The sequence below is a fragment of the Cryptotermes secundus genome, unplaced genomic scaffold (genome assembly GCF_002891405.2).
Source record: "Cryptotermes secundus unplaced genomic scaffold, Csec_1.0 scaffold263, whole genome shotgun sequence".
Lineage (NCBI taxonomy): Eukaryota > Metazoa > Arthropoda > Insecta > Blattodea > Kalotermitidae > Cryptotermes > Cryptotermes secundus.
Window position 1 is genome coordinate 1 of NW_019738352.1, and position 13,033 is coordinate 13,033.

Genomic DNA, 13,033 nt, shown 5'->3' on the forward strand with positions numbered 1-13,033 from the left:
TCTAAACACCTAAGTTATGACTTTCTCCATGGGGTATTTAACGACGCTTTATGTCTTGAGACTGTATAGCCTCGCATATTAATTATATAGGGCACACTTTAATATTATCCACTTATCCACGCATAAGTCTCTAATTTGGTGTCTTCACTTCAAATATTCAAACCAAAATTTTGTGTGAATTTTTCTCATCCATCTTTGAAGATCAAATTGAAACATCTATGAAGAATAATTAGGATGACACGTTTATTGTTCTGATATTATATGCTTAATTTTCATAGGGTTAATATATTTTATATGACAGGATTAAATTCGATTTCAGCACAAACAACTTATTTTTTATAATTATTATCTTTTTGTTTGAACCGCGTATGTCAGTTACCGTGCTTCATATTAGAGAGACAATGGATGCTATTTAAGGTGAAATGAGGAGTAGAATTGCCCCCTAGAAAAGGATATAGTGATTCAGCTCAGCGTCCTACAGGAAATTGGTTTTTCTTCTGTTGCAGTGCAATCAGTGGAGGGGGAAATGTTGTCTCTAACCAAGGTGACAAGATCAGAGATGGGTGCATACTTGTGCATCGCTGCCAATGGTGTTCCTCCTTCCGTAAGCAAGCGCATGATGGTCCACGTCCATTGTAAGTGTGGCTTACTTCTGTCTGATTATGAAGACGTGTTTGCTTTGCAATGATAATGTAGATGAGGTTGTATCTGCCTATGACTCTATAGCTCTTGTGGACCTTTGTCACTTGTTCATGTCTGCACAATCGGTAGGACTCCCTGGACGGGGGATCGGCCCGTCGCAAGGCCGCTACCTACATACACGAACATAAACGTACACAGACATCGATGCCTCAAGTGGAATTCGAGCCTACGATCCCAGAGTTCGAACGGGCGAAGACAGTTCGTGCCTTAGACACAGCGTGACCACATAATAGGCAGATGAGGTTGTATGTTAGGTTGAATGTCAGCCATGTATTAGAAAGTATAAGGAAGACGTGTGCTGACATTTGACCCTTTGCCACTGGTAACGCAGTAGAGTATGATAAAATTGAACTTCCTTGTCGCCCTTAACGGGCAAGAGTGCAATATGTAAAAGGAAATTCCGTTATCATATTAGAGTATGGTTCGGATTTATGTGACTAAACATGGCGTAGAAATTGCAGACTGTTATGAACGAGATAATGGATCTTCTGACTTCACAAAAAGATCAAGATTTTTTTTTTCACAAGATGAGCAATTTTTTCTCTCAAAAACTGTTCTGCTTTCTGGAACGAAACGAGCTCGTCGTGGATGATTTGATAGGCAGAACCATGACTAATCTGCAGAGAACACGCTGCCTCATCGACGGTAACTCACCGGTACGCCAGTACCATCTCTCGAGCTCTCTGAATCTTCTTGTCAGTGGTGGAGGTTGACGGGCGTCCTGCTCCCTATTCATGCGTCACGCTTGTCCGGCCACCTTTAAACTTCTCGATCCACTCTTACACACATCTGCATGGTAGAGCACTGTCCGCGTATTGTGCTGAAAGCCTCCTATGAATTTCAGCCCCTGACACACCTTCCAACCAGAGAAATCGGTTTGCTGTTCTTTGTTCCTCCGTGGTGCACACTGCTAGCGGAGCGGCCATGTTTACGCTGTCACAGCATCGAGGAAAATGATGCGATCAAGGTCAAACTTCGATCACGTGACCACAATAGTACCAACTCCTAAGCATACATGCTCAGAAGGCAGTGTGACAAACCTAAAGATGTGTTATGGCGAAAGTGCAGATATTTTCGGACTTTCCCTCGTATTTAATTATGGTTTCCTTAGCGACTGTCAGTAGCTCTGATTGCATAGCATCAGATTCCATAATGAATTGGGGAGGTAGTAATCGGCCGTGGCTTAATTTCGAACACTATCCCAGAATTTTTCCTTGAGAAATTGAAATCACGGAAAATTTCCGTTAGTATAACCAGACTTCTGACTGAGGTTTGAACTCAGGACTTCTCGAAGAAGAGATAGAAGTGCTACACACTATACATCTGGCAAATTCATTATGTAGTTTGTTTTTTTCAGTGAATAAATATTATTTCATTTAATTATCATAATCCTTCGTCTTTAAAGTTATCTCGCGTTTTTATCCTGAGTTAACAGACAAAAATTTGGCCAATATCTCGATTAATCGGATGGAAACTTCAAATTTTTCAGTAGAGGTGCAGTGTAGAGGAAGCGTCAGCAAAGCCGGAAAAACTTGCGAGTCAGAAAGTAGTGCAGTCTGCGTACTTCTCCTGCTTCTTAGAGGGAGGGTGGAACTCTGGGAAAGTTTGCACCGACCTAGCTATGTATGCATGAGAAAATACAAATAGGGCATTATTTTGCTGTGTGCAGTATTGTATCATGTACTTTTTGGCAAAGAAGCTTATAGAAACTTTCAATGCTCTTAAGCTCTGTAAAATCTCTAATGCTTCGAGAATGTAGAGACATTGTCGCTGCTGCTACTGCTGCCAATGTTGTGGATAAAACTTCATAGTGTGAAGACATTTGGTTATATCAGGGGAAGTCTCAAGTTGCTGGTGGAATAAGAACGAACGTCAGTCGGTGACAGCAGGTCGTGTTGCTTAACTTAAAACAGAACACATCTTACGAATCTGATTTAAGCTACAGCAATGTGAAATTGTACCCACAATTGTTCCTTTACTTAGATTTTGTTCCTTTATTTTCATGTCCTTTAAAAATCAAGAATCAGAAGATATGAAATTCACACAAAATTATAGTAAGAATATCCCAAGAAATGGGCCACTTTTAGGACCAAGGCCTATATAAAAGGATACTATTAAAATGAAATTGTTATATCAGTAGGATGTGAGGATGTGGACTGGATTGATCTGGCCATGGACACGGTGCAGTGGTGGAATTTTTCACGCACTGCAATGAATCTCCGGCATCAGAAAAAGCTGGAAAATATTTGACCGGCTGGCCAACTCACAGATTCACAAGAACAATTCAGGAAACAGGTGTCCATTTGCTTTAAATTTTATCCTTCAATAATTTTCCTTCTTTATTTATTTTATATTTTTCGTTCTTCACTTTACTAATTATAATGGAAGAAAACGAAGCAATTTGGCCAAGTTGGGTGTGCTTCTGACATTTATTCGGGATGTGACTCGTTAGAATGCCGGTCAGAACACTGACTATTCTGGCTGAAAAATACGAGGTTTTCCTCAGTCCCTCCAGGTGAATATTGTGATAGTACTTTCAATTAGGACATGACGGGTTGCTTTCGCATTATTTGCTGTCACCGTTCATGTGGCGCTGCAGACCCAAGTATGAGTTACAGACTGAACTAACTGCTGAGTCCTTCTCGAGAAACTGACAGTTGCGCAGCTACTCAGGATCTTCCAAATATTCTATTGAACCCGAAGTTTCGTTACCTTGCTCACAAGAGCCCTCCACAGGTCCCTTTCCTGAGCCAGATCAACTCAGTCCATACCACCCCATCCTATCTCTCTAAGATCCATTTTAATATTTCCACATACTTACGTATTCGTTTTCATAGTGGTCCCTTCTTCTGGATTTCCTACAAATATCCTATATGTATTCCTCTCCTCTGCATTCGTTCTACATGCTCTGCTAATCTCATTCTTTTTCATTTGATAATTCGAATTATAATACGCAAAAAGTGCAAGTTATGAAGCTCCTCATTAAGTAGTTATTTCACCCTCTTATCGCTTCATTTTTCTTCAGCTCCCTGTTCTCAAACACCCTCAGTCTATGTTACTCCCTTAATGTCAGAGACCAAGTTTCACATCCATACAGGCAAAATTATATTTTTCTATGTTCTAATTTGTAGGCTTTTAGACAGCAGAGGGGATGACAAAAGGTTCTGGACTGAATGGTAGCAGGCATTACCTGGATTCAGTCTGATTTTAGTTTCCTTTTGAATCAGGTTTTGATTTGTTATAGTCGTTTCCGTATATCCGAGCTGTATTACATTTTCAAAACATCTGTTTCCTATCTTTATATCACGATTTTGTCCTGCATTTTGGTGACGAGATAACAAAATAGACTTAGTTTTCTCTGTGTTTACTTCTAGACCAACCTCCTTACTAAAGTCAATTAAAATTTTGTGTGTTTTTCTTTATGGTATCCATATTATCACCCAGTAAATTCACTTCAACAGCATGGGCCTACAAATTAAAATTCGCTTAGTGGGGGTTGGAGTCCAACTGGGTCCACTCGGCACGACGGCCACTGATTGGCCTATTGTAGCCTACCCCGCGTGATTATGATGATGAAGAATTTGGTGGAATGAAGATTGGTAGGGGAAACCGAAGTACTCGGCGGAAACCTGCCCCAGCGCAACTTTGTCCGCCACAAATTCCACTTGACCAAACCTGGGATCGAACCTCGGCCGCCGCGGTGGGAAGCCAGCGACTAACTGCTTGAGCTATGGCGCGGCCTTGGACAAATAAATGGTATGTCCCATTTAATTAGGAGGGGTTACTAAAAGTATACTTAAAATATCACTGCAGGTATGAAGTGTTCCTCAACATAGTATATCTTGATTTCATTATTAATTATTAAAGTAGTTAAAAAGTTATAGTTAGCTTGCAAGAAATAAGTATTCTGCATAAGTTACACATGCCTGGCGAAACATAAAATTCTCCCACTCTCAGAAGGGAAGTAATGCGAAAAATATATGGAGCATCATTTGAACAGAATACAATTTTGCCCCATGTATCGTCTCTCCACGATTCTCCCAACAAATACGTACACTAGTATAACAAAATGAAAGTAAAAACACCGAAGCGAAATCTCTCCTGCAATCAGAGAGACACCTACCCACAATTCCCCACATTTTGTGGGCCCATCCTGCAAAGAACGCACAGAAAAGAAAAAGTACATTTCGAATGTTTGTCTCAGGAAGGACACAAATACACTAGATCTACTGAGCTTGGAAAAGCCTTGCTTCGTTACGGTGTCCGTATACAGGGAACGTAAAATTTCTTACCCATCCCAATTCACTTCCTCCTCAATAAACATAGGCTTCAACAAGACGTGTATATGATTCTCTTATAAACTAAGGATCCTTCCAAAGGACATGGGATGCATAACGAGACTCTGGCTTTGCGTGGGAACTAACTTTGCAAAGAGTAGCACCATGACAGACATGTTCAGGGCAAATATCTTTGAGAGTTATGATATAAAGAACGAACTTTAGCCCTGAAATTCTGCAGGCGGTGCTCCTGATGACTATCATTGGCTCAAGCGAGATGTTGATGACTGCATAAAGGGAAAGGGTGGGGTAGTAGCAACAACAAATACAAAGCACAGAAATCCTTATGAGTCTCATGTAAGTTTCACTAAGCCAGACTCCATAAATTATGCGCGCGCGGGTGTGTGTGTGTGTGTGTGTGTGTGTGTCTGTGTGTGTGCGCCTGCAGATCACGTTATTTCCAGCTGCCTATCAAATTCCAGCTTCATGTGGATTCCAGGTCTGTACGAATATTTACATTTATGAACAGATGAAAAGTTTACTCCCTCTAATAAAATTATTTATAATACTTCCATTTTATTTCAATGATTGACACATCTCTGATTCAGTTAATTTTTTATTCAAAGTGAATTAATTTTTGTTGTTACATGGGGCAGTCTACAGAACAAAGTTATCTACAGAATGAAGACAAAATTGTTACATTTCTTTATTATGCACAGGTGTTGGCGTTACATGTTCATGTTTCAGCATGAGGCGAGTCACAAGAATATTGAAACTGTGTTCTTGAATTCAGTTTCTTTAATATGGATCCCTATTTTGCAGTTTGTTTTTTGTGATAGTAAATACATCTTTGTAAAATATAACTTAACACTGCACACGAGAACTCCGGTAATATATGGTTTTTACCTAAGTTTAAGATTGTTTGAGGCTAATATATATTATGATTTCGTATTTAATATTAATAATTATATTAATGTAGTATGTCCTTGAAACAAAAATTTAGTTCAGAGTTAAAAAAAATAAAAATTTAGTTACTACCCTATTATGTGTTGGTTCTGGGCCAATTTTGAATATTCTTAAAACCAATTTTATCTCTAAAAATTGTTTTTAGTGTCATAATTATTATAGTGGTTGTTGGTTGATGAGATTATGGGACGATCCGACGTGAGGGGTGCTTTGAATCTCTGTCGTGTTGATTTATTTCTATCATTGTGTAAATGGTTTTACACACGTTTTTCCTCAGTGTTGCTCCCAGGTAATTTGTTTCAGACATGTAGAGAGTTTAAGTGCTTTTTGTTTGTTTTTATATGTGTGAAGGAGTCGCCGTTGTAGTAGTATTGTTCAACGGTTCACTACGGTCTGAACTGAGTTGTAAAATATGGATCGAAATGAAAGTAACTCAATTCAAGAACGTGTTTGAATAAACTTGTGACTCCCCTGGTGATGACCTAGTAAAGGTCGAAACATGTAGCGCAACGCCTGTGCATAATAAACTGATGTCGATTCTTTGGTATTATTTTTTCTTTATTCTGTTGGTATCATTGTTGTGTAGACGATCCCATTTTACGCTCTTGTACACACATAAGAGAATGCATACTATAAAGCTAATTAATCTTTACATCACTTCATTTTAATCGTAGAAAATTACTATTCCCTTCTTCCGGTTTAGCTCTATTTAATTTATTCAGTTTTCGGGTTTCATAAAATACAGAGAATTTCTGGACTAGCTGAGCGGCTAATACGTGTATCTTCTAAGGACGGACTCTGCTGCCTGAAGTTACTTTTATATTGCTAGTGGGGTGGGACTAAGTCCCTTGTACTGCGGCCACTTCTGGCCTATTTTACCAGCCCCAGATGATAGGTGAGGGTGATTGTGGGGCAATTGGTGGAATGAAGATTTTCAGGGGAAAACAAAGTACTCGGAGAAAACCTGCCCCAGCGCCACTTTGTCCACCACAAATCCCACTTGACCAGACCCCGGGATCGAACCCGGGCCGCCGCGGTGGGAAGACAGCGACGACAGCGACTAGCCGCTTGAGCTATGGCGCGGCCTTGTGAAGTTGCTTATCCCAGCTTCTCTCCAGTAGTGGGTCTTGGCGTTCGACTGGTTGGGATTTCAGCTCTACATTCATTCATCAGTAATCTGTCAAGACGACAGGTCCACAATNTTCAGGGGAAAACAAAGTACTCGGAGAAAACCTGCCCCAGCGCCACTTTGTCCACCACAAATCCCACTTGACCAGACCCCGGGATCGAACCCGGGCCGCCGCGGTGGGAAGACAGCGACGACAGCGACTAGCCGCTTGAGCTATGGCGCGGCCTTGTGAAGTTGCTTATCCCAGCTTCTCTCCAGTAGTGGGTCTTGGCGTTCGACTGGTTGGGATTTCAGCTCTACATTCATTCATCAGTAATCTGTCAAGACGACAGGTCCACAATGTCTTCCAAAACAGTTCCGCCACTTGATGCGATCTAGAACTTTCTCCTTCAAATGAAAATATCCTCTTCTGTCCCCAAGGTCATCCAGCATCTTCTTACGTCTTCTTCCTCGGCTTCTGGTCACTTCTATCCGCCCCTCTATCTTTCCTTCAGTAACTTCTTTTAGAAGGCAGTTACCACGTAAGATATGACTAATCGAATTAACCTTCCGTTTTTTCCTTCTTATTTCGTGTAGGATATTCCTCTGCTCACTGACTCTAAATAACACTTCTTCATTTCTCACATAATGGTCCAACTGATCTTCTCCATCCTTCTCCAACACCCCATTTCGAAGCTTTCCAGGTATTTCTGATCTACTGCCCTAAGTGTCCAAGTTTCTGCCCCATACAAAGCAATGCTCCAAATTATGAAATTCCATTATTGGTTAATACTGTCACGTGTATGACATTTGTGTGTGCGACTTATAAGACGGTTTCTAGATTTGATGATTGAATTTTTTGACGCCTTATACATTCATCACTGGAGTACAGGCAATACAGCGCTATCGCTGAGCTACACACTTTGCAGTTCACTGTTATACACGCACTAGGATACTCAGTCTTCACTAGTCGTATCCTGGCAACGGATTTATCACAATCTCACTATAACTTCAGATCACACCTGAAGTCTTCATTTCGTTGTGTAACTCCTTTCTTGCCATTTCTTCTCAATCGTCTTCGATTGACATCTCCAGAACTCTAAATATTTCATGTCAAAACTAAGTCAAACGAGCTTCTCTGTACCTTTATAACCCCTTGGTATGGGCCACACAGAAAAGACAACCGCTCTGCCGTTGAGAAGGCTTGTTTACTGGTCCGTGCCTAACAATGGACGTGCTATTGTTGCTCTAGTGCGCTTCCGAGGTAAAGTGTTTACCTAGTCATTTCTTAGCAATGACTGTATACGTCACAGCATAATATTAAAATGTACAGTGAAAACAAAGCAGTTTTGTTTTTGCTGTGGTGGGGCTATGCTTCCAGAAGAAATGGCAGCTGAAAAGCAAGATGTAAAATTTTCAGAATCACGAGGTTATCGAGCGTTTGGCAGCAGAACCGCAGTTTCAGTTAGGCGCAATACCATATTCGCCACTGACAAAATACTGCGCCAATTCTACCCACCTCCCATTCTCGTAACATGATTCCGAAAGATCCATTTTGCCATATCCCACTTCTCTATCTCGATCTTCCAGATATATTCTCTCCAACACTCCACGTATTTATTTATTTACTTACATTCTTATTTATTTATTTAACGACAGATAGTATTACAGGATGTTAGAAAATACTGAATTGGAAAGGCTATAGCAAGAACGAATCGTAGCTTACTATCCGGTATTTCCCTGTTTTGTCTGAGGAAAACCAAGTTAAACGTCAGTCACTTTTTTCCGGTCTGTGGGCCGAGATTTTTGCTCAGGGCCTGCAAAATATGAAGCAGCGTTGCTATTTGACCCTGACTTTCAATCTTAAGAAATCTCTATTAGGAAACTAAAATTATTAAGAGTGTTTTGAGTTGAAACAGCGAGCTTCATAGAATCAAACACACATAGTGCTTTTGAGACTTCCTGCTAATAATCCCAGAATGAACCCTGGAGTTTGAAGTTGAATCATACAGTTCAGATATCGCAAAACATGACTGAAATTCGTAGGCGATCATAAGTGTTGTACTTAGGAAATATTTGTTTATCCAAAACTATTCTGTGTTCTACGTGAGAGACTCGATAAAACTATTTTAATCGTTTTATCGAAATCTCTAAATCGTAAACCTTATTACCTATATTTAATTAAAATGTTCAAAGTGGTCTGGTGGAAACAATTCTCAGACTTTACAGTAGCCCCACCCATTAGCAACACCAAACTTCTCGTAGTTCTAAACTATTTTTTTTTATTTGATCCCTTCGACTGGCGGCAGTCTTGCAGCATATAGGGAGAAGGAATTCCAATAAGCGATTACTGTAGCCAAGCAAGGAAACAAGCCGGGTAAAATGGAGGAGGTAAAGGAAGCCGTTCATTCGGGCTCACTCAACTCACTAACCAGCGAAAACACGAATCTCTTCTCCCTTGGTTCGTCGCAGCATCAAAAGCCAACAAGCGGTGTTGGCAATAGTATCTACGTGCCCTCAGGATGGACCAACATATAACCCACCCTTTTGACTTTCTCTACCTTTTAGAAAACCAATATTTCTCTACAGTTAGTTCATGTAACATTTCTGTGAAATCAATAACAACGCACAGTTTACAGAGCCTTCGCCATACATTTCTATACAGTGTTGAAATTTCATCAGTAAAGTAAAGTTGGGTATGCACTGTCTTCGCTCGCTCGGAAGCCGGGATCGCGGGTTCGAATCCCACTCAGGACATGGATGTTTGTGTGCGTTCTTCTGTGTTTGTGTACAGGTAGAGACCTTGCGACGAGCTGATCACCCGCCCAAGGAGTCCTACCGTATGTCTAAGATCTAGTAAAACCGAATTGAAAAACGGAGAGTTTCATAGAGGTAGGCCTAGGTCCAAATGAGGGCTGTAGAGCCAATGAAAAAAAAAGTAAAGTTATTCCTGTGCTGAACTAATTAAGCACTGCGCCATGAAGACATATGGAGGCGTGGATATATAGATCCATATCTTCTTGACCTCGGCACTGGCTGAAAGTGAGTGGTCAGCTTTACGCCCCTTCCTCTTTACACCCGGGGAAAGAGCCCCCGGTACCCATTGGATAGGAGGCTGGGTGGGCCCCAGCACCAGTCTGGACGACATGGAGAAGAGAAAAAACTGACTACATAAATATTTCTCTAAATTCTTATATCGCGTTATTAACATCAGATTTTATGTTTACTGAAATTATTGTAATGTAAAAGTATTCCTACATTGGAGGGCAAAATAAATGGCCAAAAATTATTCTGTATGAAATGTCTCGTAAACCTAACTAATTATATATATTAGCAGCACTGAGTGACTTTCACAAATTACGAAGATACTAATTTTCTAATATCCTACAGTGACCAGTTAACTATTTTTAGGCACAAATATTTTTGTGAGAACTTTACGGTCCGACACTTTACAATTTGTACTTGTCTCTCAACGCACAAGTCTACGGCTCAACCAATACAATTATAAAATTTGATAATAATTTTATGTTCTTCTATATTCTGACATAAAATATTCGATTTAAAATTATCTAGATTACTTAACTAACAGTTATGATTTCCGTGTAAAATTATGTGTTGGCCGAAGATAAACCCAAAATAATAATTTTATATTAAAATGGTCACTAACATCATACAAGATATACTCGTATTTCACTGAATTCATAATGATTGGCCGTGCCATAGCTCAAGCGGTTAGTCGCTGGCTTCCAACCGCGGCGGCCCGGGTTCGATCCCGGGTCTGGTCAAGTGGGATTTGTGATGGACAAAGTGGCGCTGGGGCGGGTTTTCTACGAGTACTTCAGTTTCCCCTTGCAAATCTCATTCCACCAAATTCTCCATCGTCATAATCACCCGGGGCAGGCTACAATAGGCCAATTAGTGGCCGCCATGCCGAGTAGACCCAGATGGACTCCACCCCCCACTAAGCGAATAAAAAAAAACAAGAATTTATAATTTCTTAATTTCTGTCACTTATTTCATGAGATTTTATCGCATATAGATGCTGCATTTCCGCGAAGAAAATTCGGAAAATTAGTGGAGATTTTAGGTCCGCGCCATAGCTCAAGTGGTTAGTCGCTGGCTGCCTACCACGGCAAAGTGGGATTTGTGGTGGACAAAGTGGCGCTGGAGAGGGTTTTCTCCGAGTACTTCCGTTTCCCCTGCCAGTCTTCATTCCACCAAATCCTCCATCATCATAATCACCCGGGGCAGGCTACAATAGGCCAATCAGTGGCCGCCGTGCCGAGTGGACTCAGTTGGACTCCATCCCCCACTAAGCGAATTAGCGGAGATTTTAAAATTTCTGCGATCGAATTTCACATTATCAAAAATTAATTTTATGCTTTCTCAGAAGACGGATTAAGAGAGAAGGTAGGTTGTGATTTGTAAATTAATTGAGAGGACGAATAAGGAGAAGGGTGATATAGAGGGCTTTCATATATACAGTGAAAGCATTTTATATATGATATCTAAAAGTCTATGTTTTTTTCATCACTTGAGATTACTTTTCGCTTCATTTTCTATGAACTTTCAAGTTCTTTGAAAATCTATTAATAATTTACTGCAGTTCTTATGCTAAAAAGTAATATAAGGTATCCCAGAAGGTGAAATTGAAGCGGAGTGCATGCAGAGCGGGTTTGGATTTGTTCCTCAAGGAGCACCCACATCGACATTCACAGAACGTGTGAACTCCAGAGAGACGTAAATGAGGCAGCAGCTGTTTCCAGTTGGAATGAACACTCCCACAGCTGTAGAATCAAGACATTCAGTATGCACGGAGAGAAGAAAACTTGTAGAGCATCGGCGGACATAATGAGGAACTTGACAATTTTTACCAATCTCCATACTGTATTATGATGATTGAATGAACATGAGTGAGATTGACACGTCTTGAAACAAGGGCAGGCGACTTAAACGCTGGAAACACAGTTTTAGCTGGAGAATCTGAAAGGAGGAGAAAACTTTGGAGAACTATGCGCAGTTCAATTTATTTTTAGTTTATTAACGATTCTATTCCAGGTCAGGTTACATAGCGTCAAATGATTCGACGATAATTCATTGAAATGCTCTTGAATGAAGAGATCGAGACTTCAGTTAAGGTATCGTCCTGAATTTTCCTGGAGGTACTGCTCAGTACCAAACAAATTGTAGTCAGAATCGTTGGTTTTCTGACATATTAGAAACGAGCATCTGCCACAGACTTATACAATCCTAGGATCAACTTTTTGTCTAACTAGATATGTATGAAAAGCTAATATTGAAACGGTCTGTCTTTTTTTCAGGAGGTCGCTACGCTATGTGTTAGAAATCACACTCATGATAGTAAGCTCCATAGGTGGCTAACCCATAGCAGATATGCAAAACTGGGCTGCTGAATTGATCGGTTAGGATGGAAAACACGTAAAAATTAGTACCTCCAATATTTTATCACGTGATCAAATAACTCTCTTGCCCAGAATTGAACGTGTCTTAAAATGCGAGATCGCTCAAATCGTCTACTTATAAACAAATGTTAGTGAACCAATAGAAATCGGAAAAGGTAATTGCAANTTTCAATTCAATTCAGTTGTAGGCCTCAATGAGAGATTTGTAGGCTTACGATGGCCTGGGAACTTGATGCAATCCTGAAGGCAGTTCATGTTTAAATGGTGAAACAGCGGCTTTAACTGACCACTATAAGTGAGGACTAACTGCAGAGGAATGCAGACACATCTGCACAACCAGCTTACTGACTTACAGTTAGGGAGACGGAAGAGACAGTGGTCCGTCGGACTGTCTAACTCCATGGAGCTGAGGCCTTCATGAGGAGCCGCCAGTTGTGCAGCTACTCAAGAATTTCCCAGCATTTTATGGAACCCGAATGTTTATTGCCGTGGTCACAAGAGCCCTCCAATGGTCCCTATCCTGAGCCAGATCATTCCAGTCTATACCATCCCTTCCT

At 40.6% G+C, this 13,033-nt stretch overlaps 1 protein-coding gene across 1 annotated transcript in view; it reads left to right on the forward strand.

Moving 5' to 3' along the window:
• Nucleotides 1-506: 506 nt before the first annotated feature.
• The window catches only part of LOC111870752 (lachesin-like), a gene marked incomplete at its 5' end in the record, with an annotated part of 69,709 nt that continues 57,182 nt past the window's right edge, over nt 507-13,033 (forward strand). The window contains one exon of the mRNA XM_023863270.2: nt 507-635. Coding sequence (XP_023719038.1) covers nt 507-635 — 129 coding nt within the window. The remainder of the gene's footprint in view (nt 636-13,033) is intronic.